At 62.9% G+C, this 21,223-nt stretch overlaps 4 protein-coding genes across 8 annotated transcripts in view; 2 read left to right on the top strand and 2 right to left on the bottom strand.

The window, feature by feature from the left end:
• Window positions 1-3,442, top strand: part of PRPF6 (pre-mRNA processing factor 6) — a 48,376-nt gene extending 44,934 nt beyond the window's left edge. Inside the window, exons 19-21 of the mRNA XM_047852323.1 lie at window positions 276-390; window positions 2,402-2,528; window positions 3,160-3,442. Coding sequence (XP_047708279.1) covers window positions 276-390; window positions 2,402-2,528; window positions 3,160-3,312 — 395 coding nt within the window. The 3' untranslated portion in view covers window positions 3,313-3,442. The remainder of the gene's footprint in view (window positions 1-275; window positions 391-2,401; window positions 2,529-3,159) is intronic.
• Window positions 3,443-3,588: 146 nt separating this feature from the next.
• Window positions 3,589-8,163, top strand: CA3H20orf204 (chromosome A3 C20orf204 homolog). The gene is made up of 4 exons (XM_047852325.1): window positions 3,589-5,724; window positions 7,157-7,417; window positions 7,507-7,662; window positions 7,801-8,163. The coding sequence occupies exons 1-4, from the start codon at window positions 5,722-5,724 to the stop codon at window positions 7,978-7,980; spliced, it is 600 nt and encodes a 199-aa protein (XP_047708281.1). The 5' UTR covers window positions 3,589-5,721; the 3' UTR covers window positions 7,981-8,163.
• Window positions 8,164-9,954: 1,791 nt separating this feature from the next.
• Window positions 9,955-12,344, bottom strand: LOC125162282 (uncharacterized). Of its 5 annotated transcripts, none has more exons than XM_047853131.1 (3): window positions 11,993-12,344; window positions 11,230-11,329; window positions 9,955-11,017 (listed from the first exon to the last, which is right to left on the bottom strand). In XM_047853131.1, exons 1-3 carry the CDS (start codon window positions 12,013-12,015, stop codon window positions 10,334-10,336), a joined length of 807 nt encoding a protein of 268 aa, XP_047709087.1. In that variant the 5' UTR covers window positions 12,016-12,344; the 3' UTR covers window positions 9,955-10,333. The 5 variants fall into 5 exon arrangements, 2 of the variants coding, with proteins under 2 accessions (XP_047709087.1, XP_047709088.1); XM_047853132.1 differs by having other exon boundaries at window positions 9,955-10,684; XR_007150946.1 differs by lacking the exon at window positions 11,230-11,329.
• Window positions 12,345-16,266: 3,922 nt separating this feature from the next.
• On the bottom strand, window positions 16,267-18,227 carry SOX18 (SRY-box transcription factor 18). The gene is made up of 2 exons (XM_047851669.1): window positions 17,674-18,227; window positions 16,267-17,541 (listed from the first exon to the last, which is right to left on the bottom strand). The coding sequence occupies exons 1-2, from the start codon at window positions 18,029-18,031 to the stop codon at window positions 16,712-16,714; spliced, it is 1,188 nt and encodes a 395-aa protein (XP_047707625.1). The 5' UTR covers window positions 18,032-18,227; the 3' UTR covers window positions 16,267-16,711.
• Window positions 18,228-21,223: the final 2,996 nt, after the last annotated feature.

Below are 21,223 nucleotides of genomic sequence, written 5' to 3'. Positions count from 1 at the left end.
GTCAGTGGGAGTGAACCTTGAAGGTTTGGGGTACTGCCTACCTAGTCATTGCCAGAACTTTGTCTGGCCTGTGCCATCAGAGCTGCTGTGGGGCAGGTGGTCAGTGCAGCCTTTGCGGCTCCCCCCCAGACATGTGGGAGGCCATAGCTGTGGTCTGAGGACACCCGGGTTAGAATGTTGGCAGGCCCATCTCGGGGCAGCCTATGCACGGATGGGCCGTGTCTGAAAGCAAAGGTGGGGGTCTGAGTTGTGGCATCCTTGTGTCTGAATTTTAGGTGTCCTGTGGTCTGAAGCCATTTTTCTTGAGGCAAGGCCCCAGAGGAAGACCAAGAGTGTCGACGCCCTGAAGAAGTGTGAGCACGACCCCCACGTGCTCCTGGCTGTGGCCAAGTGAGTGAGGGGCCCTTGTGGGGTTGCTGACCCTTCGGGACCTGATGGGATCTCTTAGGGTCCTTGGCCACCAGCATTCCACAATGAAGCACTTCTGCTTTGACCCAAGGCAGGCACATCTCCAGGCAGAGGCCATGCGGATAGGTGCTATCCCAATGGTCCGCGCTGCCCCTGACCCACAGATAGGCTGCTTCCTCTGAGCTCCGCCCTCCTTCCCTCTGTCCTGGGCTCCTTCTGACGGGACTGCTCTCAGTCTGGGCACTTCTTGGTTTACACGTACACGTGTCCTACGTCGAAAGACAGAGACAAACTTGCTGACATTGGTCCACATGGAATTTAGTAAGCAAGACTCCTTTGGCTCAAAGGGCTATGAGCAAGGAAATTATCTTTCTCGTGTTATCGTGAGAAAGCAGACACTTTCACCTTGGTGACAATCCAGGGTCCATCAGTCAGGCCCAATCAGTGTGCCTGCAGGTGTGGAGATGGCCATGCCAGAGACCATCTTTCCTTTGGGTTGCCTGGTCTCAAGGGCAACAGGAGGTCAGCGAGTGACCTCACACCATCAGCTCATACGTTGGGTGCTGGGTCAGAGGCTCCCTGGGGTGGCCTGTGGTGTGGGAGGTGTGGGAGGGAGTTCGGGGCCTCGGCAAGATTAAGTGAGGTTACGGCCGACGCGTGGGGGGCCTGCGAGCAGGGAGGGGGCTGCGTATGCTCAGAGGAGGCCGGGAGGTGACTGCGTTTGCGGTGGGGGGCATCAGAAGGAGCCTTGGCTGGGCTCCCGGGACTGCTGCTCAGGCCTCCCCTTGCGGAGGTGGCATACGTGCCCAGGAGCCCCTGCGTGCTGTTGCTGCCCGAGCGGGAGTCTGGCCCATCCCGAGGCATGCGCAGGTGGTGTCGGCCCCACTTCCTCAGGTCCTCCCGGGCACCTCCCCTCCAGCTGCTTTGAGGCTGAGGACGCTGCACGTGGAGGCTTCCCTCCGGCTCCTGAGGCCCGGCTTGGGCCCGCCTGGGGCCCCCTTCTGCCCTGGGCTTCCGCCTCTCAGAAGGGCTGCGCTGTTTGATGCTCTGATAGGGCAGCCGTAAAACCTCATAAAAGGCTTTGCTAAAGCAAATAAGTCACTCCTTGCTGTTCCCAGGTTGGTGTCCTGTGAACCTGCTATCTGAGTTTGTGCTCTTTAAGTCATAGTTTATCTAACACCCAGCAATTAAGAATACCACAGGGCTTAAAAAACAATCAAGCTATCAGAGCATGAAATTACTCCGTTTTGTAACTGAGACCAGCCCACACAGCCGCCCTGAATGGCGTGTCAGTGGTGTGGCGGTCTGCTTTTGTGCCTGTGGCCACAGAGGACACCGGGACTGGACGGATGGTGGAAGCCACTCAGGGTCTCAGCTGTCAAAGAGTGCTGCCCCAGTGTCCTTCCCCCCTCTTGCCTTCTGCCTTCCCTGACGTGTGGGGGAGGGTGCTCACAGGTCCTTCAGTGGGTTTCTGGTGTCCTCGCTTGAAGCTTCCAGCGTGGGCCTGGTTTGCAGGTGTCTGCGTCTGCTGTGGGCCCGAGTTCTGGTGCTGAGCCGAGGCCCAGCTTGTCCGTGCTGGCTGGGTCCCTGCCAGGGACTGCATCGTGGGGCAGATGCTCCAGAAGGAATCTATTGAGGAGCTGACTTCACTGAACTTTCCCTAATCACAGTCTTAACTTTTTGTAAGGTTTCCTTTCATCTTCTTGTATCTTACCCAGAGGAAACTAATAACTTAAAGGAGTTTGAAATTCTTGCTCTGTGTGGACTTTTTTAAGAAACAGTCTGGTTAGACCCCTGAAGGACAGTTGCAGGTTAGTGGTGGGAGCGATACCCAGGTAGCCAGGCCCCATTCCTCAGCTCTCCTGTTGGGAGCTCAGGGGCTCGCCAGGGAGAGGATCGACCTGACGTTGCCAGAACTGGCTCCCCACCACCCCTCAGGCACCGTCAGACGTGGCCACTTACGCTGGGTCCCTGAACTTATGCTTGCGGACAGGCTGTTCTGGAGTGAGCGGAAAATCACCAAGGCCAGGGAGTGGTTCCACCGCACGGTGAAGATCGACTCGGACCTGGGGGACGCCTGGGCGTTCTTCTACAAGTTTGAGCTGCAGCACGGCACAGAGGTGAGGTGCTGCTGCGGCTGCCTGCTGCTCTCCACCCCCACCTCTGGGCAATGGGTGGGTGGAGGGAGAGGCACAGGGGTCCCTCCTGACGGTATTTGCTTCTGCGTCTGCTTTCTCGTTACAGCCTTTAGCCTCTTAACCTGAAATGTAGATGTTTGGGTGATTTTAAGTGGTCTATTAGCATCTCTGATGAGTTGGTTGGTGACTGGGGCGTGGGGTCACAGTAGAAATGGGGATGGGATTCAAGCCCTGATTGTCCTGCCTGGGCGAGTTCTGTCCTACTGGACATGAGCCTGGGGGGGCCTGGGCAGCAGCATCCCCCCCCCCCCCACACACACACACACACAATGCTTAGTGTTGTCACAGCTGTCCTGGAGTCCCCATGGGAAGTGGAAGCCGTGCCCCATGGGGTCTGGGAAGCTGCTTGGGATACTTGTGTGAGGCACACATTTGGTCTCGACTGGGCTCAGCACCTGCGTGCCATCAGCGCTGCAGCGGGGCACCTCAGACACCACTTGTGCCCCCCTGCCCTCCAGGTCCAGGGCCGTGGGGCCGGGCGAGCGTGGTGGGGCGCGTGTGAGGGGCAGCCTGGGAGGAGCCCCGTCTCAAGTGCCCTGTGGTCCTTGCCCAGGAGCAGCGGGAGGAGGTGAGGAGGCGCTGTGAGAACGCGGAGCCACGGCACGGGGAGCTGTGGTGTGCTGTGTCCAAGGACATCGCCAACTGGCAGAGGAAGATTGGGGAGATCCTAGTGCTGGTGGCAGCCCACATCAAGAACACCTTCTGACCCTCCGGTGCCTGTAGGGGGCGGCCCTCAGGACAGCGCGTAGAGGAGCGTGTGGTAGTGACGAGGGGGTGGAAGGGGCCCTGAGCCACCCATCCTGCTCTTTAATTAAAGGTTTTCCAGATAGCCTGTTGGGGTTGGTGACCTGCTGGTTTTGTCTGCGCCATTCTCCCCTGCCTTCTCGTAGGTGCTTTGGCTGCCCCCGTGTGCTCTCAGGCCGCGTCCTGGGCTCACTAGGGCTCTTGGAGACAGCCTGAACCCTGCAGGGGAAGCCGTGGGACCCCCTGAGATTCTGTGGGAAGGGAGGGGCGGTGCACATTCTGGGAACAGCTGGGGCTCCCCCGGGCATCTCCCAGGTCTGCCTACCAGGGTAAGTGACCGTCCTGCGTGAGTGCAGACAGCGGGCCCAACTTCCTAAAGTGGCTCCCAAGTGTGTTGCCAGGGGCTCACGGGGAGGCCCCTCGGGTGTGTGTCGGAAAGAAATGTTACTGGTAAGAGCTTTTCTCATATTTGCTCATGGCATTATTTTTATAATCAATAACGTATAATCAATTTTGTTCTAAAACACCTGTAAGTCCTCATCTCTGGAATGAAAAATGCATAACCTGGGAGACTTAGCATATTTACACCGTTTATGCTGTGTGAGGATAAAGGACTTCCTCATACTTTGGACCCCTGTGTGTGTGTTCGACTGGAAACCAGCAGATTCTCTTCGAAGGGGTGTGTCAGCCATAGCTGCAGACGTCTGGCCAGAGGTCGTGGGTTGTCCAGAGACTGTGGGCCAAGGAGAGGAGATGCTACTTGTTACGTATGGTGACGAGGGGGGTAGCTGGCAGCCGTCCCCACACGCTCATGTTAGAGAAGATTCCAGACAGGCTGCTTGGTGCCTCTTGGTTCCTGGTGACACCAATGAGGAGACTGTTGTGGGGATCAGTCGCTGACCCACGGCTCAGCCCCCTCAAGGCAGCCAAGGTTGGGGGACACATGCCTCGATGTCAGCACCTGAGGCACGGGCAGCTGTGCCTAGAGAGTCAGGCCCTGCTGGGTCCGCCTCTGGTGTTCTGGGAGCCACAAGGACACTGCCATCCCAGAGCAGGGGAGGGACCACCCCCGTGGCCTGGATCCTACTCCCAGACCGTGAATCTGGAAATGCTGCTTCTGCTTCTCACTTGAGGTGGGCCAGGCCTGAGGAGCAGAGCAGGGAGGTTCACAGGGTCTTTGGGGTTTCCTTCTGTCTCATGGAGGAGGCGGGAGGGATCCGGCCCGGTACATTTATCACATCGAAGAGATACTCCTGGAGTTTTAGGAGGTTGAAAGCCAGCCTATTCCTGTACAGACCTAGAAACCGAGGCCCAGGGAGGAACGGTGACTTGGCTGTAGTCACAGGGGCTGCTGGCAGCCTTCTGTGCTCTGAGTTGGATGTGGCTTCTCCTGGACACATTTCTGAACTCAGTGTCGGGTGCGGCCTTCTGCAGAGCCCTTGGAATGTTCCAGAGCACCTGGATCATCCAGTGTGGATATCTCCTCCTTTGCGTGGGGGTTGTTTGCTTTGAGGTGGTTAAACGACTTTTCTCCCTGGGACAGATGTACCTCAGCTTGTCTCCAGCTGGGATTTCTTGAGCTCCAGCTCAAGGCAAGTCGGGTTCTGCACACTGCCCTTGTTCTGAGGTGGTGCTTGCAGGGTTGAGAGCCTGTTTGGGCGAGTGGCCGTGACCTCCCCCAGCGAAAGACCCCCTTGGCCCAGGAGGGATGAGCAGTAGGAGAAGCCTGGGAAGCCCCTCACCAGGACCAGCTGGGGCAGGACCCCCCCCCCCCCCCCCCGGGACATCAGGGTGTGGGGGCTGGTGGCTGTGGCGAGTTAGGTCCAGCTCACCTGGTTCTGCTGGCAGCCGGGTTCCTGGGAGAGGTAGCACCTGCTGACCCCTGAGGAAGGCCCCAGTGGAGGGTGCAGACAGGCCCCTGGCCTCTTCTGGCTCCCCTACCCCAGCGGGCCCAGCATTGCTCGCTGGACACCCCACCCCACCCGCCCCTTGACAGTACAGACCTTCTTGGGCCAATGGCTCAATCCAAGACCCGCTGGATGGGAAGAGAGCCCGCAGCTGCCGGGCTCCAGGGTCAGGTTAATTGAAGAAGCAATTGGATAGGAGGTGGGGAGAGGGAGGGGGTAGGGCTGGGGTTGTGGGGCCTCCCTCCCGCTCCCTCCCGCTCCCTCCCTCCTCTGCTCAGAGGAGCCAACTTCAAAAGCCTTGTCTGCCTGCCGCCAGCCTTCCCTGCTGTGTCCTGTCCTGGGAAGCCTGTTGGCCAGGCTTGGAGCAGGACTTGGAGTGGCAGCCATACTCCCTACCTGAGGACCCAGGATCATGTGCAAGGCCCACTGGCAGGAGTGAGGGAGGGCCTCACCCTCAGAGGCCCATGGTGAGCAGTGTGGGGCCAGTGGGGAGGGGGCTTACTCTGGTCGAGGGTTTGGGACCGAGCATAGTCCAGGGGAGGCTGCTTGAGCGTCTGTCCCCTACTGGGAAACCTCCCTTGGTTCCCGTCACCTTGGCCTGGAGGGCCTGGCAGGCCTGGCCCTGGGTGCTCTTGCCTGTCCTTCCGGCGGGGAGGGGGGGGGGGAAGGGAGGGGGTCTGCCCGGCGGTGCCAGGGCTGCTCAGTTCTCACTGGCTGGGGTGGGGGACAGGCAGGCCTTCCTAGAGCTGAGCAGCCAATCTCCCCCATGTCGATGGCTCTCCACACCCACAGCTCTTGTTCTTGCTGTGACCTCTGACCCCACCCCCAGCATGCCTGGGGGCAGATTTGAGGAGGGACCACAGCTAAAGGCACCCATTCCTCCTGCCAGCGCTGCACCCCAGGTCTCCAGCTCAGTCAGGCTCCCCTCCCAGGGCTGGGAAGCCGAGTCGAGTCCTGCGTCTCGCTGGGTTCACATGATTAATTTTCTAGTCGCTGTTTGGGAACTAGCCGGTCTTTCTCTTTGATGTTTGGGCTTCTAGGGGGAGGGTGGTGGTGGGTTTCTCCCCAAGCCAGCCCCTTCTGGAGGGGGAGGCTCGTGAAAGGGATGCCTGGTGGGGCACAATGTGGCCCCTTTCTCCCTTGCCTCTGGGGGATTCCCCAAGACTTCCCCCCCTCCTCAGAGGGGTGTGGCCTTGAGCTCTGAGCCCTCACCCCTGTCCTGGTTGGGCTGGAGGTGCAAGGGCACCCCATTTCCCACGGCTGTGGGGGTGGGTTAGTTCTGCCCCTGCTCTGGGGACCCAGAGGTGAGCAACGTTCTGGGGATCAGGGGGTGCTCATCAGGAGGAGAGAGCCTGGCTGTCTGGTGGGGACTGATGTCTGGGAGGTGTGGGGTTGAGTTAGGGGATAGCCAGGGGTGTAGCCATACCGGCAGGTAGTGTTTCCCACTGGACCCCTAGACCTAGGGGTCAGCCCTGCCCTCCAGACTTGTGAGCCCCTAGTTCCCATGCACACAGAGCACAGAGTTCCTGGTCTGGAGCCCTCTGTCTCCTTCTTGGCCCCTCAGGGCTCAGTGGGCCTGCCTTCCCAGCCCGCCTCCCCCCACCCTCACCCTCACCCCTGGCCATCCTCCAGCCCGCCAATCTATGCATCAAGCATTGAGCTGTCTGGTTCGCAGACCTACTATCCTTCCCTCAGACTTGAAACAGGAAGGGATTTGTCCTGCTAGACCCATGCTTGGGCGATGAATGGCACAGTGACCTTTCATTTTCTACTGTAGTTCAGAGAGTCCCTGGTGGCTGTGGTAGGGGGCCGTCCAAAGCAAATTGCCTGAGGGGTTGCTGTAGGGAAGGTCTCCTCTGCCCGCCTGGGCACCCCACCCTGACCCCGTGTCCCTTCCAGGTGCCTCCCAAGCCTGCACTCTGGGCGCTCCTGCTGGCTCTGCTGGGGCTCGCACCGGGTCAGGCAGGGCTCCGCACCTGCAGCATCCCTGACGTGCTCCGCCACTACCGTGTGGTCATCTTTGAGGACCTGCAGGCTGCTGTGAGGCAGGTCGGGCCAGGCTCCCGACACCCCCATTTCATCCAGAAAAACCTGACTGGAGCTGCAGTCCTCGGATGGCGGGATCGGGATCGGGTGGGAGCTTCCTGCGGTGCCCAGAAGGTATGGGGGGAGACTCACTCTGTTCCCCTCCGGGGCCTCCCCGTTGAGCTCCTCTCCTCAGCCCCCAATTTCCTCCCTTCCTTTCCCAGGAGCACGATATCCTGCTGTCCATTGCGTCCCTGGGTCGGACCCTGCGCAGGGCAGTGGCCCGGGGCCACCGCCGCGGGGCACTGGAGAAAGCCGCGTGGACTGTAGCCCTGCGCACCGAAGCAGTGATGCGGCGCCACTGCTGGATGATGCGCCAGGTGTGTGGGGCCAGACCCGGGTCCCTCCCCTTCCACAGGTCCCCTGAGCCTCCCACCATCCCGCGGTGTCCCCATCTGGGAGGGGGAGGGGAGGGCGCAGAGACCGTGGTCACTCGCTGACCTTTCTGCCCCTGACAGCGGAGGAGGAGCCGGTGGCCCAAGAGGCACCCTCCTTGGAGTCGCCGCAGCCGCAGCCGCAGCCGCAGCCGCAGCCGCAGCCACAGCCGGAGGCGGCTCCTCCTGCGTGTCCTGGACACCGTCGCCACCTGCTGGGAGAAGCTCTTCGCGCTGCGTGCAGCAGCCTCCGAGGACTCCTAGCGCATCCTGCGCAGGCCAGAGAAGAGCCATCGGGGCCGCGGGGCCTGGGAACGAGCTTCATTTGGTGACGACTGCCTCCTCTCCCTCTTGTTGGCTTACTCCTGGGCCCAGGCCCCTCCTTGTCATGGCCCTGGACATGCTCCAGGCACCTAGCCAGGACTCAATAAACTGCTGGTGCTGCGGTCTGGTCTTCTCTTCGCCTGCTGGGGTGGGGCCCACCACCCCTGGATCCGGGCCTGGGCCAGGAGCGGGCGCTGGGGGCAACAGGCCGCTTGGTAGGGGAACCAGGACTACCGGCCACACCTGGACGAGGCCGGCCCCCACCCCACCCCACCCCACCCCCTTCCAGCTGCGCTCCCAGCCTCAGGCAGCAGGGGGCGAGTGGGGACGCTGGATGGGACTCCCCTAGGCTTGGGGGGGTGGATGGGGAGGGGCTCTATCGGGCCCTGAAATGTCCGGTTTCCGTCCTGCTCCTCTCTGGAATGGGGGAAGGGGTGGAAATGGAGGGGAAGGGAAGGCTGAGCTTTGTGAACTCAGAGCAAAACAACCGGATAAAGGAAACGGGCCTGAAGGGAAGCCAGAGTCGCTGGCCCTGGCTGCAAGTGGGGCCAGGCCATTTCCTGCGGCCCTGGGAGGGGTGGCCACGGCCCCCTCTGTGGGCCTGGACAGGCTGGTCAGGGATCCGCTGTCTTGTGCTCTGGGACCGTATGTTTGCTTGCCAGGGAGAGGGTCCTGATCCTGAACTCCCCTGCCCACAGCTGCATAGATAGCCAGGTGTCTGTGACCCCCTCCCCAATCATAGTCTGTGGAGGAGTGGAAGTAGAGCCCGCAGAGCGCCTGGCCAACAAGGCTGCCTATTGGGCTCCACCTCACATACTCCTTTCTGACAGGTGGATGGACCAAGGAGACCCCAGAGCAGGCCTTGCCTCTGGGGTACCCTGGCAGAACAGACAGGGAGGGGATACAGAAAGGCCTTCATGGTGGGCAGTCAGCATTAGCACAGAATGAGAACCAGCCCCTGGCCCAGCACCCCGCTGTACGTGTGCAGCAGGGCCTGTTGTCCCTGTTTGGTAGATGAGACTGAGGCACAGCCAGGAAGCGTGAGGGCTGGGGTGAGACCCAGGCCTTGAGCGTGGCTACACCCCGTGTGTGCCCTGTGCGCGGGCCACAGCGTGCAGCTGCCCTGGGGGCCCTGTTGTGGTGATGCGGGGACCGCCTGCAGTGTGGTGGGTCATTCCACCCATCTGTCAGCACCCCCTTCCTGCAGTGGAGAGCAGTCAGGCTGTCCTGGGTGGAGGGGGCAGGTAGGAGGGGGAGCACAGGCCTCAGAGTCCTAGGGACACGATCCCTGAGTCCTGGACCATGACCACGCGAATGAGCAATGTGCTCTTGTACTCTGACCCCATTCTTCCTCCCTGGACGCTCCTGTCAGAGCCCATCTGGTAGTGTGTATGTGTGGTGAGCACGCGCACAGGTGTGCTGAGGGGTTGCCCGTGAGAATGTGCACACAGCTGTGCGTGCGCTCTCCTGTGTGTGCGGGGGCGTGTGTCTGTGCATGGGGTCCCTTGGGGTCTGTGCATGTGTGTCTTTCCCTCCCCCTGCCTGGAAGAGCTCCCCACTTGCAGGTGGCCCTCCTGGAGTCTAACTCTGGTCCTTCCTGGCAAATTCAGCACGTTGAGTCAGGGACTGGAGGCAGCCTGTGGCCTGAGCCAGCAGAACCGAGGTTGCTCTTGGTATGAGACCCCACTGCACCGTGTCTGCCCGCTGCCGCTTCTCTTCAGACCTCAGACAGAATGAGTGGCCTCCACACTGGGCGGAGGCCCTGCACATCTTTCCGGGTCCTGCCTCTGCCAACACGCTGATGGCAGGCCAGCATTCTGGGCACAGGGACCTGGGCCCCCGTCCCCATATCTCAGACACCATCTGTATGGGTTTCCTACGACTGCTGTAACAAATGATCACAAGCCATGCGGCTTAATACAATAGAAGTTTCTTTCCCCACAGTTCTGGAGATCAGAAGTCCAAGATCATTATCACGGGCTTGAAATCAAGGTGTTGTAGGGCTGACCTCCCTCCAGGACAAACCCATCCTGGCTTCTTGCAGCGTCCGGAGGCTCCAGGTGCTCTGGGGCCACATTGCTCCAGCCTGCTGCTGCTTCACGTGGCTTTCTCTTTCTTACAAGGATCTTTGCCCTGGGCTTAGGGCCCCTGGATAACCCAGGCTGATCTCATCTCAAGATCCTTAGTCCTATCTGCCAAGACCCTCTTCCTAAATAAGAATCCCACTCCCAAGTTCTGGGAGGTGGGCATCTCGTTCTTGGGGCCACCATTCAACACACTGTCGAGTCTTTCCTCACATAGGATGGCAGCAAGTGGGGCTTCTGGCTTCTGGGACGAAGTTCACTTGTCCAGCATGGGGAGAGCCCAACCAGACCTGGTCTGGGGACAGGTGTACAGCCACAGTGACCAGCCAAGACAGACCAGAGGGAGAGCCAGGGATGCCCTGCGCAGAACCCAAGATGTTCGCTTTTGTGTTCAGCACCAGGACCCCTTCTGTGGCTTGCGCAGGAACTGCTGGCTGGAACAGACCGGAACCAGTGACGATGGGGTGCTCAACCAGGGACAGAGCCTTTGGCCTGTCCTGCATGAGGCACTGCCCTCCTTGCCGAGGTCCGGGGCGTGTGGCCTGAGCCTGGTTCTTCCCCTGCAAAAAACGTTGTTTCTGGGGCACATGCATGGTCGGGTTGGGTCCTGCACCCAGCGATGTCCTGTCCCATACACGAGCCTTCTCAACTGCTTCCAGGGAGGTGGGGGCTGGGTCCCAGAAGGAGGGGCTGTGCCAGGGTGGTAGATGGGGCCGCAGGGCACTGGCCAGGGTTGTGTAACTTCCTGAAACCAGGGAGCCAGACCCCCCATGTGCAGCACCAGAAGAAGGGGGGGCAGGCTGACTTTGAAGGGTAGCCTGTGTCCCACGGCCTTCCCAGACTGGGAGCCTTTGAAAGAACATCTGGAACATGGGCGACTGGCAAACTGGTCTCTGGATTTGAAAACCAAAAAGTTAATCCCGACTTTGCCACTTGTGTTTCCCACCCCCGCCCACACGCTCCTCTCTCCCCACCCCCTCTTCCCACCTCTGCTGCTTTGCAGGCGGGGGCGGGGCCGTACCAGCCCAGTGTGCTGATCCTTCCGAGGGCTACTGCGGCTCGCCTGTGCCCTGCCCAGCACCGCCCTCCATGACCCCTCCCTTACCGGTGCGGCCTGATTGAGCAAAGGGAGGTAGTGGGAAAGACGAGTGGCTGCCATGCCCGGACCCTGGACAGATGCAGCTCCGGTGTTCATGGAGCCACGGCTGTGGGACAGGATGTGAGTTAGCCAGCCCCTGCATCTGGCGCTGGGTGCTGAGAAGGCATGGGGCCACACTCAGCCTGGGAGGAAACACCTGCACCCAGACCTGAAGGGTGCGCTGGCCCCGCCTGGCACTTGGCCTTTGCATGTGAGCCTGAGTGTGGGGTCCCCCAACCTGCAGGTGTGCAAGGAGGCTGCCTGATCCATCTGTGGTTGGTGTGGAAACAAACAAGGGCCCCCACTCCAGGAAGCAAAGCACATACTCCGGGGGGTGGGGGGGCGGTGCCAGGTGCTGCAGCCCATTGTCCCTGCCAGTGGCCTGCAGGACCCTGGGGGGCTCTCAGGGACAGTCCCCATCCTGTCTCCTCCCTAGGAAAAGACCCAGCTTCGTAAACACAGGAGCAAACAACCACCACCATCCCCCCAACCCCAACTAACCCCCACCTCCACAGCCTCCCTCCTGAAGAACCGGCAGGGATCCCACACTTGCTAGGGGAAGTGAGCCCTTTTGGGGGGGGGGGGGACGTCGGGACCTTGAGGGGCATGTATTGTGGGGGAGGGCCATCCTGGGGTTGGATACTGGCCCCTGGGTCACGCCTGTGCGGTGTGTGTGTTTACATTTATTTTTTTAGTAATCTCTCCACCCAAACATGGGGCTCAAACTCACAGCCTTGGGATGAAGAGACGCATGCTCCTTCCACTGAGCCACGCAGGTGCCCGCGGGCTGTGTCCTAACGGGACTTCTGCTCACATCTGTGGATGGCCACAGCCTGGCTCAGTCAAATCCTGTCACTGGCCTCGTTGCCTCCCTCCACAGCCCAGTTGTGACCTTCGTATCTTGGGGGTGAGGTGGCCGGGGCTCCCCGCCAGGTGAGCGGGCCCTGTCCTCCGGTCGCGCCCTGCGTCCCCTGCCGGGCCTGTGCCGGGGCGTGAGGCCAGGGGTCCCGGCTGTGGCCCAAGATAAGCGCCGCACCCGGCGGCCGCTTCCTGCATTTCCTCCCTGCGCCGCCGCTGTGCGCCCCTTCCTGTTTTCTCGGGTGCGCAGGCTGGCAGGAGCGTGGGAGACGGGGCGGGGTCATGGGGTAAGGGGCGGGGCCATGGCGCACAGGGTTGGGTCGAGGGGCACAGGTTGGGTAATGAGGGTCGGGGACAGGGTCGCTGGGCACGAGGCAGGATCGCGGAGACAGGACTGGGTCGTGGGGGCCAAGTGGGGTCGTGGGGTCGTAGGAAACATGGTGGTGGACGGGGAGCCCCTACGATGCTGAGCCCGCCCCACTGCACCCTGCCTGGCTTCCGTGCGAGGCTGGAGGTGAGGGGGGAGCCCGAGAGGAGGAGGAGCCTCGGCGTTCACACCCCCCTCCCCCCCCCCCCCGTCTCTCCGTCTTTCCAGGTCCGGGGCCAGGAGTTCCCACACACCTGGTCCCTGGGGCCCCTCCGCAGCCTGGGGCAGGAGTGGGGGTGGCTGGGTGGAGGGCTGAGCCTTGGGATACGTGGCTCTAACATGCTGAACCTACTTGCTCGGATGGTCGTTAGAGATATAAATCTGTGTAATTTTAATGAAAATGCACGCCACGGCAAAACCTTGGTACACCAACGTTCACTGCGGCATTATTCGCAATCGCAGCGGGTGGAAACAATCTAAGCGTCCACCGGTGGGTGAACAGATAAAACGTGGTCCGGTCAGACGGTGGAATAGTACTCCGCCCTACAAAGGAATGAAGTTCACACGCTACAACACGGAAGAACCCAGGAAAGCTGATGCTCAGTGAACAAAGCCAGCCTCAAACCCACTTCTTGTGCGATCCCATTTATGTGAAATGTCCAGAACAGGCCGACCCACAGACACGGAAAGTAGGTGATGTTTCCCTGGGGGCTGGGGAGTCACTGCTAACAAGTGAGGGTTTCTTTTTGAAGAGGTGGGAAAACACTGAAATGAGAGGCGTGGTGGCCGCCCAGTCCTGGGAATGTCCTAAAACCACTGAGTTAGCTGCCAGAAAACCTATGCAGGTTTGGTAGAATGTGGGCTGACACCCTTGGGTCGTTGAGAGCATTTGTCCAGCCGAGTGGAGGGTGACTTAGGTCCATCCTTGCCTGCCCAGCGTGGCCTCGTTGGGATCGGGCATATAAGTGAGCAGAGCCTTGGCCCCGATGTATCTCTTGGTAGGCTATGCGACTAGTTGTCTAGTTGTGTGTGTGTGTGTGTGTGTGTGTGTGTGTGTGTGTGTGTGTTGTGTTCTCAAAGGTGTCCAGGGGATGACCTGAGAGGGAGAGGGTGCCCCTAACCTGCCCCCAGCCCCACCCTCCCTGACCCTCCTCCCTGGGCTGCTTGCTGGGGAAGGTTCAACACCCCGGCCCAGGTCCCTCCAGGGCCCAGCTGAGTCCTGGGTGTGGGAGCTGTGGCTTGTGCCAGGCAGGGCTGCTAGAACTTCCCGCCAGGAGCTAGGCCACCAGGGTCTGTTCCTGGCCAGCCTGACTCAGCGGGAGCTGGGGGTGGGGACTTCCCTTTTCTGACCCTCGGGGAAGCAGGTAGGTGGAGCCAGGAGGGGGAACGGTGGGAAACCTGACCCAGGGCTGGAGCCGCCCAGGCCAGGGAAGGGGGGACAGGCTGTGGTTCTGCCTGAGACAGCTGTTCTGTCCAGGCAGGGCAGAGCCAGTCCCCTTGGATAGCTCCCCAGGCAGGGCCCTGGGCAGAGGGTCCTTTGAAGAGACCCCTCCCCAGCCTCCTGCACTGGCCCACCACTGAGGGCAATGGCTGAGGAGCTGCTATTGGAAACAGCTGCTCTCTGTGGGAGGCCCTCTCATGTCCTTGTTCAGATCCTGCTCCTGGAGTCCCCCAGCCCCTGGCGATGGGGACTGGCTCCAAATTGGGGCCCCCCACTGGCCTCCTGCCTTGCCACCGTGGGAGGGGCTTCTAGGGGTCCAGCTGCTCTGCCTTCTCCCTACCGGGGCAATGGTGTGTGCTGCCCCCCGGAAGCACCCTTGTGGCTCCCCATCCTACTGACCTCAAGGGGCCCTCTGGGTGGCATCGGGGTGGGGTGAGGAGCCCAGAACGGAGGGTGGGAGAATATCATCCCGGCCTGTGCCAGAAAACAGGAAAGAAAGACACAACGGGCTGTGTCCGCTTGTCTGACATCTTCTTCTGTGTGTCCACGGGTGTCTCTGGGGCGGGGGCCCAGGTGGGACGATGGACAGTGCCTCAGCCCAGGCAGGGAGGCCCTTAGTGGGGCTGTTCACGGTGGCTCCCACCTGCCCTGGCCTCCCTCCCTCCCTCCCTCCTACCTGCCTCCTCCTACCTGCCCTGGCCAGTGGGTGGAGTGAGGGGATAGGAGGGTCGGCCCCCCGGGGTAGAGACTCCTGGACTCTGGCTGCTCTGGGTCCCCGCAGTGGGGCACACTTTGGTCCAGCTGACCCAGGGCTCGAGGGGGTGGGCAACCTGACCCCCCACCAGGGGGCAGGCCCAGAGGAGATCAGGAGTTGGAGGACCATGACAGCTGATGAGGTACACTCTTGGGTCATGTGCCCCTCTCCAGGCATGAGTCTGGGACTCAGCACTGGGGCCTCTGAGCACTCCCACTCCAAAGCCGTAACAAACGTGGCTGAACCCGACCACCCTTTTCCCTTTGGGCCTCGGCATCCCTGCCACGCACCGTGCTTGTGTCCACTTGGAGGGGGCAGATGGTGTCCTTGTCGTCCTGTGGGCTATTTCTGCCCTCTACCCACCCAGCGTGTGTCTCTCTCCACCTCTGGGCCCAAATCCTGTCCTTTTCAGCTTGTCTGTCTCTGTTCCTTTCTATCTCTGTCTCTGTCTCAGTTTTTTTGAGCCTTGTTGCTGACGAGGCAGGGATAGGGGACCCAGGTGAAGTGTGTAGCCCGTGCCACTTAACATAGAGGTGATGTCAGTCTGCCTCTGAGAAGCAGGATACCTACAGAAACAGCCCCACCGCCTGTTTGCCTCCCCACACACACTCAGGCAGCAGACCCGTGTGTGTGGACACCTAGGTTTACACACTGACACATGCACATCCAGCCCCAGGGTTATTGCACCATGTGCACACAGACACAGTGAGCATGGATGGTCACAGTGTCACAGCAACACACCCGTGCTCAGAGCCTCACGTACACACACATGCTTGCACACACTGGCTCACAGGTGTGCGGTGAGAATCGGGCTCAGCTGCACTCAGCATCGTCCAGAACCCACTTGACTCACAGACGCCCGTGCTCCCAGATGCATGGGAGACCGAGCTAGGACTGACTTTTGCATGTCAGCTCGCCAGGGAGGGGGGCAGAGAAAGGGGCTAGGAGACCAGGAAGTGTGGAAAGAGGAGGCCCAGTTCTGTTGGGAGGGAAGAAGGGCTGGCTGAGAGCTCCACAATCGGGGCCTGAGCCTCCCTGCTCGGGTCGTTGACCTGTCACCGGGAAGCAGCATGGGTGTGACGTGGGGCTGCCCACTCCGGGGACACTGGTTTAAGAATGACAGGGCCCAGCGGCGGGGGTGGGGGGCGGGCATATAGGTGTCCACCCTGCCAGCCTCCTTTGGAGAGGAGCACAGTCCTGAGAAGTAGTCCCCAGGTGTGAAGGAAGTTGCATTTATGTATTTATTTTTAATTTAACTTAATTTATTTATTTTGAAGAAAGTTTTGAAAGAGCTGAGGAGAATGAAACATGGGTGGAGGTGTGGGGGCATCGCCAACCCCTATTACGCTCGAATTAAAAAGGGGGGTTGGGAGAGGAGGGGAATGGAAGGGGGGGGGGTGGGGAGTGCCTGCACCTCATGCCTCCCACCAACTCTGTGGCAGGGGGCGGCGGGGGGAGCATCCTGGAAGGATGGAGAGGTGGGTGTTTTGGGGGCCAAGCTGGGTGGCAGTCTCCCAGGAGGCTCTGGGGAACGGCACGGCCAGGGTCCATTCCCCCTTCCCCCAACAACCACAGACTCGGGTGTGCAGAGGAAAGAGCGAGTCACTTTATTGTGGCCTCGCCTGGCCCGGGGTGGGGTGGGGGTGGGGGGTGCAGATCCTGCTCCTCCTTTAAAGCAAACAAATACTGGTATTCCTCATATCGCTACATTGGTGCTTTTGGTCAGTGAAACCCGTTGGAAGAAAAAGTTTAAAAGTTTAATTAAAAATTAAATATGTTGTATTACGTGTATAAAAAAGGCAAAGCGAAAAATACAGCCTGATTCTAGAAAATACACTGCAAGGAAAGCATTAGACGCTTCAAAGAGTTAACCCTAGCAGGGCCAGCCAACAGGTCCCAGGCCTGGGATTCCGGGAAACGCCCCAGGGCACGTGGGAGGCACCCTCGCAGGGCGCCCGGGAGTAGCCGAAACGCGCGCGCCCTGGAGAGATGCCGGGCGGGCACGCGCGGCGGCGGCGGCGGCGGCCGCTCAACCCGAGATGCAGGCGCTGTAGTAGACGGCGCTGCTGGCGTCGGACAGCGCGGCGATCAGGCTGCTCTCCTCGGGGCAGGACATGGCGCGCGGGCCCAGCTTGGCCAGCGCCACGTGGTACGGGAGCCCGGCGGCGTCGGGCCGAGTCCGGCCGCAGTTGAGGTACTGGTCGAACTCGGTGAGGTCCACGTCGGCCCACAGGTCGGCGCTGGGCCCCAGCGTCTCGGCGCCCTCGGGCGGGGGGGCCTCGGGGGGCGGCGACAGCGGGCCGGGGAACGGGCCGGCTGCGGGCGCGGCCAGGGCGCCGTAGTAGAGGCCGGCGAGCGGCGCGGCGGGAGCGGGCGCGGTCCTGAGCGCCTCGGCCGCGGGCGCCCCGTAGCCGCCGCCGGGGTCCCGGGGCAGCTCGGCGGGCGCGTAGGGCGCGCGGAAGGCTCGGAGCGCGCAGTCCTCGGGCGCCGCGGGCGGCGGGAAGAAGGCGGCCTCGCCGGGCTCCAGGCCGTCCAGCGGCGAGCGCTCGGGCGTGGGCAGCCCCAGGCCGTCGAACTCGGCGCCCAGCGGGGGCAGCTCGCGGAAGGCACGGGCCGCGCCGGGCGCCGCGGAGAAGGGCTCGGGGGGGGGCGGCGGCGGCGGCGGCGGCGGCGGAGGGGGGGGCGCCAGGCCCGGGAGCAGGAGGCCGGGCTCCAGCCGCCGGGCCTTGCGCGCCTGCTTCTTGCGGCGCGGCCGATACTTGTAGTTGGGGTGGTCCCGCAGGTGCTGCACGCGCAGCCGCTCCGCCTCCTCCACGAAGGGCCGCTTCTCCGCCGCGCTCAGCTCCTTCCACGCCTTGCCTGCGGACCGTGGGTGCGGGTCAGCGGGCCCCGCCCGGCCCCCGCCCGGCCCGGCCCCAGGTCCCTCCCCCCACCCCCCACCCCCCACCCCCGCCCCGCGCCCTTCCCCGCCCGCCCGCCCGCGCCCCTCACCCAGCATCTTGCTGAGCACCGCGTTGTGGAGGTCCGGGTTCTGCTGCGCCAGCCGCTTGCGCTCGTCCTTCGCCCACACCATGAAGGCGTTCATGGGCCGCCGGATGCGCGACTCGTCGGCAGCCTGGCGCTCCCCGCGGCCGGCCGGGCTGAGGCCATAGCGCCCCGGCTCGGGGCTTCGCGTCGGGCTGCGCTGCGGGCTGGGCGGCGAGGCGGGAGCGGCGGGCGCGGCGAGGGCGGCGGGGGCGGCGGGGAGGCCGCGCGGCTCAGCGGCGGCCCCGGGTCCCGGGGCCCATGCACAGTCGCGGCGGGCTGGCGGGTCGTCCTGTGCGCCGTAGCCGGGCGGCGATCTCTGCATTCCAGCTGGGCGCGGCCTGGGCGGAACGGAGCGCGGGAGCGCGGAGGGTGGGAGAGCGGGCACTTCGGGAGCCGGGCGCGGAGGGCAGGGCGGACGGCGGTGGAGACGGCGGTGGCCTCGGGCCGGGTGGGCGCCCAGATATAGCGGCGCGGGGCCAATAGGCGGCGGGGCGGGGCGGGGCGGGCTGGGGCCGCCCCCTCCCCGGGGGCTCCCTTTCTTCTCCGGCCCTCCGGATTCCACCGCAGCCTCCTTCGCGCGGCTGCCCCCGCACCCTCTGTGAAGGAGGGACCGCCACCCGCCCCCCTCCCAACACACACTCACACACAGCGGGAACGGGCCGCCGATGTGGGCTGGAGCTTGGAAGGGGGCGTCCTCGCGGGGACTGTCAGACTTTCAGAGACGAGGTGCCGTCCCCACCCACGGAGTCAGACCCCCGGACGGCAACGGGGGAGGCTGGCTGCCCACCCCCACTCCCCCCCCGTGAGTGGGTCATATTTTAACCCCACGTTCCTGGGAAGCTTCCCAAGAACGCTTCCTGGGGTCTAGCTCAAAAGTACCGGGCACTTTGGGAAAAGCGCCCTGTGTCTTGGGAGAGCGTGTTCTGGATAACCCCAGGGTATGGTGGCCCCCACCCCTCCCGTACATGTGGAGTCTTCACGACTGGGGGCTTCGAGCTCCTCCTGCCTGTCCATGGAGTTAAAAGAGTTGGTCTTCGTGCCCCCTCCATCACTCCCAAACCCACTGCAAACAGGTCGAACCTCAGCAGTAGGTGCCCCGGACGTTTCCCACAGTGGGAGGGAGCCCAGAGGGCAGAGGAGCCTCCAGGGAAGGCGCTGAGCCCGAGGCCTTGTTCCTTGTTCCTCCTCCCCTCCGGACCCGTTGGGGTCAGGGGGTGGGACCAGTGGTAACTGGTTGCCCTGCCCCGCTGGGGCCACCGCTGCCACATTAGAGTGAAGCTGGATCCAGGGCTGGGGCAGGTGGAGGGGAGCGGGGGAGCCCCTCCCCTGGGCCGCCAGGCCTGCGAGCATTTCCAGAGGAGCTTCCTGGCAGTCCAGGAGGGGCTTGGGCTCCAGAAGCTGAGGAGTCCGAGGGGTCTCCCTGAGGGCTGTTTCCCTACCCTCCTGCTGAGGGGCGTTCTTTTGGGGGTGGGAGGAGTGTGCTTTCCAGCTCTGGGGTGGGATCTGAGTTTTCGCTCCTGCACAACTGTTTGCAGCCTGGGAGCTCGGCAGCCCTCCTTCCCGTGTCGCGGAGCCTCTGCCCCAGGTGCTGGCAGCTCCGTGGCTCAGGGCCACGGGTGTCAGCGACCCTGGGCTGGGGCACGTAGGCAGTGCTTGTGAGTGGGATGGCTCCCCCATTGCCTGCTCCTGAGCTTTCCCCCCGTGGGCAAGGCCCACAGCCCGACAGGGGTCCCTCAACCCGAGGGCTGTCGGATGCCCGTCCTGTCCCCTCATCGGGTTCTGTCGTGTAGGGTCTTGTCCGTTGGCCGGAGGACTAGAGCGTCGTGCGTCCCAGACTGTTTTCCGGATGCCCCGGGCCCCAGAGCTTAATCCGCAACGTGGAGCCTGTGCTGGTGTGTACTGGGAGCAGTCAAGGCGCCAGAAGTGGGTTCTCTGGGCCGAGGGGGAAGGTTAGCAGGAAAGAACATGGGGCCCTGGGGTGGCGCCACAGGCCTCCCCAGCCTGGGAGCCCACAGGCCCACAGGCCTCTCCTGGCAGGGCCAGCTCCCGTCCGGCCAGTGTAGGAGGGTGGACTGGGCATCCTGGCGGGAGGGGCGATGCGCGAGGAAGACTGTGGGTCGAAGGATGGGTCCCGGGAGCCGGCACCCGGCAGAGGCTACCTTTGCCCTGCTGGGTGTGGTCTGGGCTTCCCAGGGCCTGGCTTGGCGCGGGCAGCAGCTCTCTGGGAGGACGGTCACTGGGGCTCGGGGAGGAGGCCCACTGGGTCCTCCACTGCGGCCTCCCCCCACATCGGGATGGATTTTCAGTCCCCCCACCCCCACCCCGGGCCCTGCCTGGCCCTCTGCAGCTCCCGAAAGCCCCGGTGTGACCGAGCTGCTCCAGAAGCGGTTACCCACCGGCGGTTGCAGCACCCAGCGAGCGCTACCTCGCCAAGGCAGTGCCCCGCATCCCCCAGGGCTGCCGCCTCATCTGGCGCCAGCCGAGGACCCTCCCTCTTGGCAGAGTAGCACCTTGTGCTGCTCAGGGGGGGCCAGCTGTCGTGTCCTGTGGGCCGGGGCTGGGTGGGGCAAGAGGAGAGCCTCTTGGGGTGCCCCCTACCTCTTTGGGGTCAGGCTGCCCTCCTGTGTGTGCTGCCTGGCAGGGGTGAGGACCGTGGCTCTGGCCCACGGTCCGGACGAAGACAGTGGCGGAGGTGGGGTGGGGACTGCAGTCGGGGTGGCCCTGACCTCGGAGGAACAGGGCTGGGGGACTCCCCCAGCGCTATACAAGGGCTGGTGTGGGTGTGGTCAGCTGTTCTGGGGGGAGGGGCATCAGCTGTGCGTGTTTGTGTGTTGGTGTGTGGTCTCTGTGTCTGCGTGGTGGTGAAGGTCTGTGTGTCTGTCTGCCTGAGTGTGGAGTGAGGTTGGCTCTAGTGTTGGAGTCTGCCCAAGGCCTTAGGAGCCAGACAGAGGCTGGACCCTGCCGTGAGATGGGGTCCCACAGGGTGTGGAATAGGGGTCCTGCTCAGTGAAGGCCTCACCCTCAACACCTACCAAGGGAGGGGTCCCCGAGACTTCTCCCGAGTGGCCCCCGCTCTGTCCGAAGTGGGGTGAGTCGTGAGTCCGGGGCATTCCTCTGCCTCCAGAACCCATCTCTGTCTGACCTGGCCCAGCTTGGCTACTGCTCACCCTTGGGGGGGCCTTGTCTGCAGCCCCCAGCTCCCCAGACAGAAAGGGGGGGTAGAGGGGCAAGCTTCCCCTGCGAGCGTGGGGCTGGCCCGGGGGCCGAGTGGACACTGCCCTCCCCGCCCTCCACCCACTTCCGCTCTCAGCCAGGACCAGAGAATGCGGGGCAGTCCCCCTCCGTGCCGGTGGGGGGTTGGCTGGGCTCTGGGAGTGGCAGACCTCCCAGGCGCTGCCCGGGGCACAGACCTCACAGGCTCCCACCCACCCAGCCCTGGCTGCTGCAGGAGCAGGGAGGCTGGGACCAATTACCCAGTCCCTTGGGGCCGGACCCTCCTTCTCCTGGAGGGTGG

This window comes from Prionailurus viverrinus, chromosome A3 (assembly GCF_022837055.1).
Source record: "Prionailurus viverrinus isolate Anna chromosome A3, UM_Priviv_1.0, whole genome shotgun sequence".
Classification (NCBI taxonomy): Eukaryota; Metazoa; Chordata; class Mammalia; order Carnivora; family Felidae; genus Prionailurus; species Prionailurus viverrinus.
Note: the sequence above shows the minus strand (reverse complement) of the source record. Positions and strands in the feature narration are given on the sequence as shown.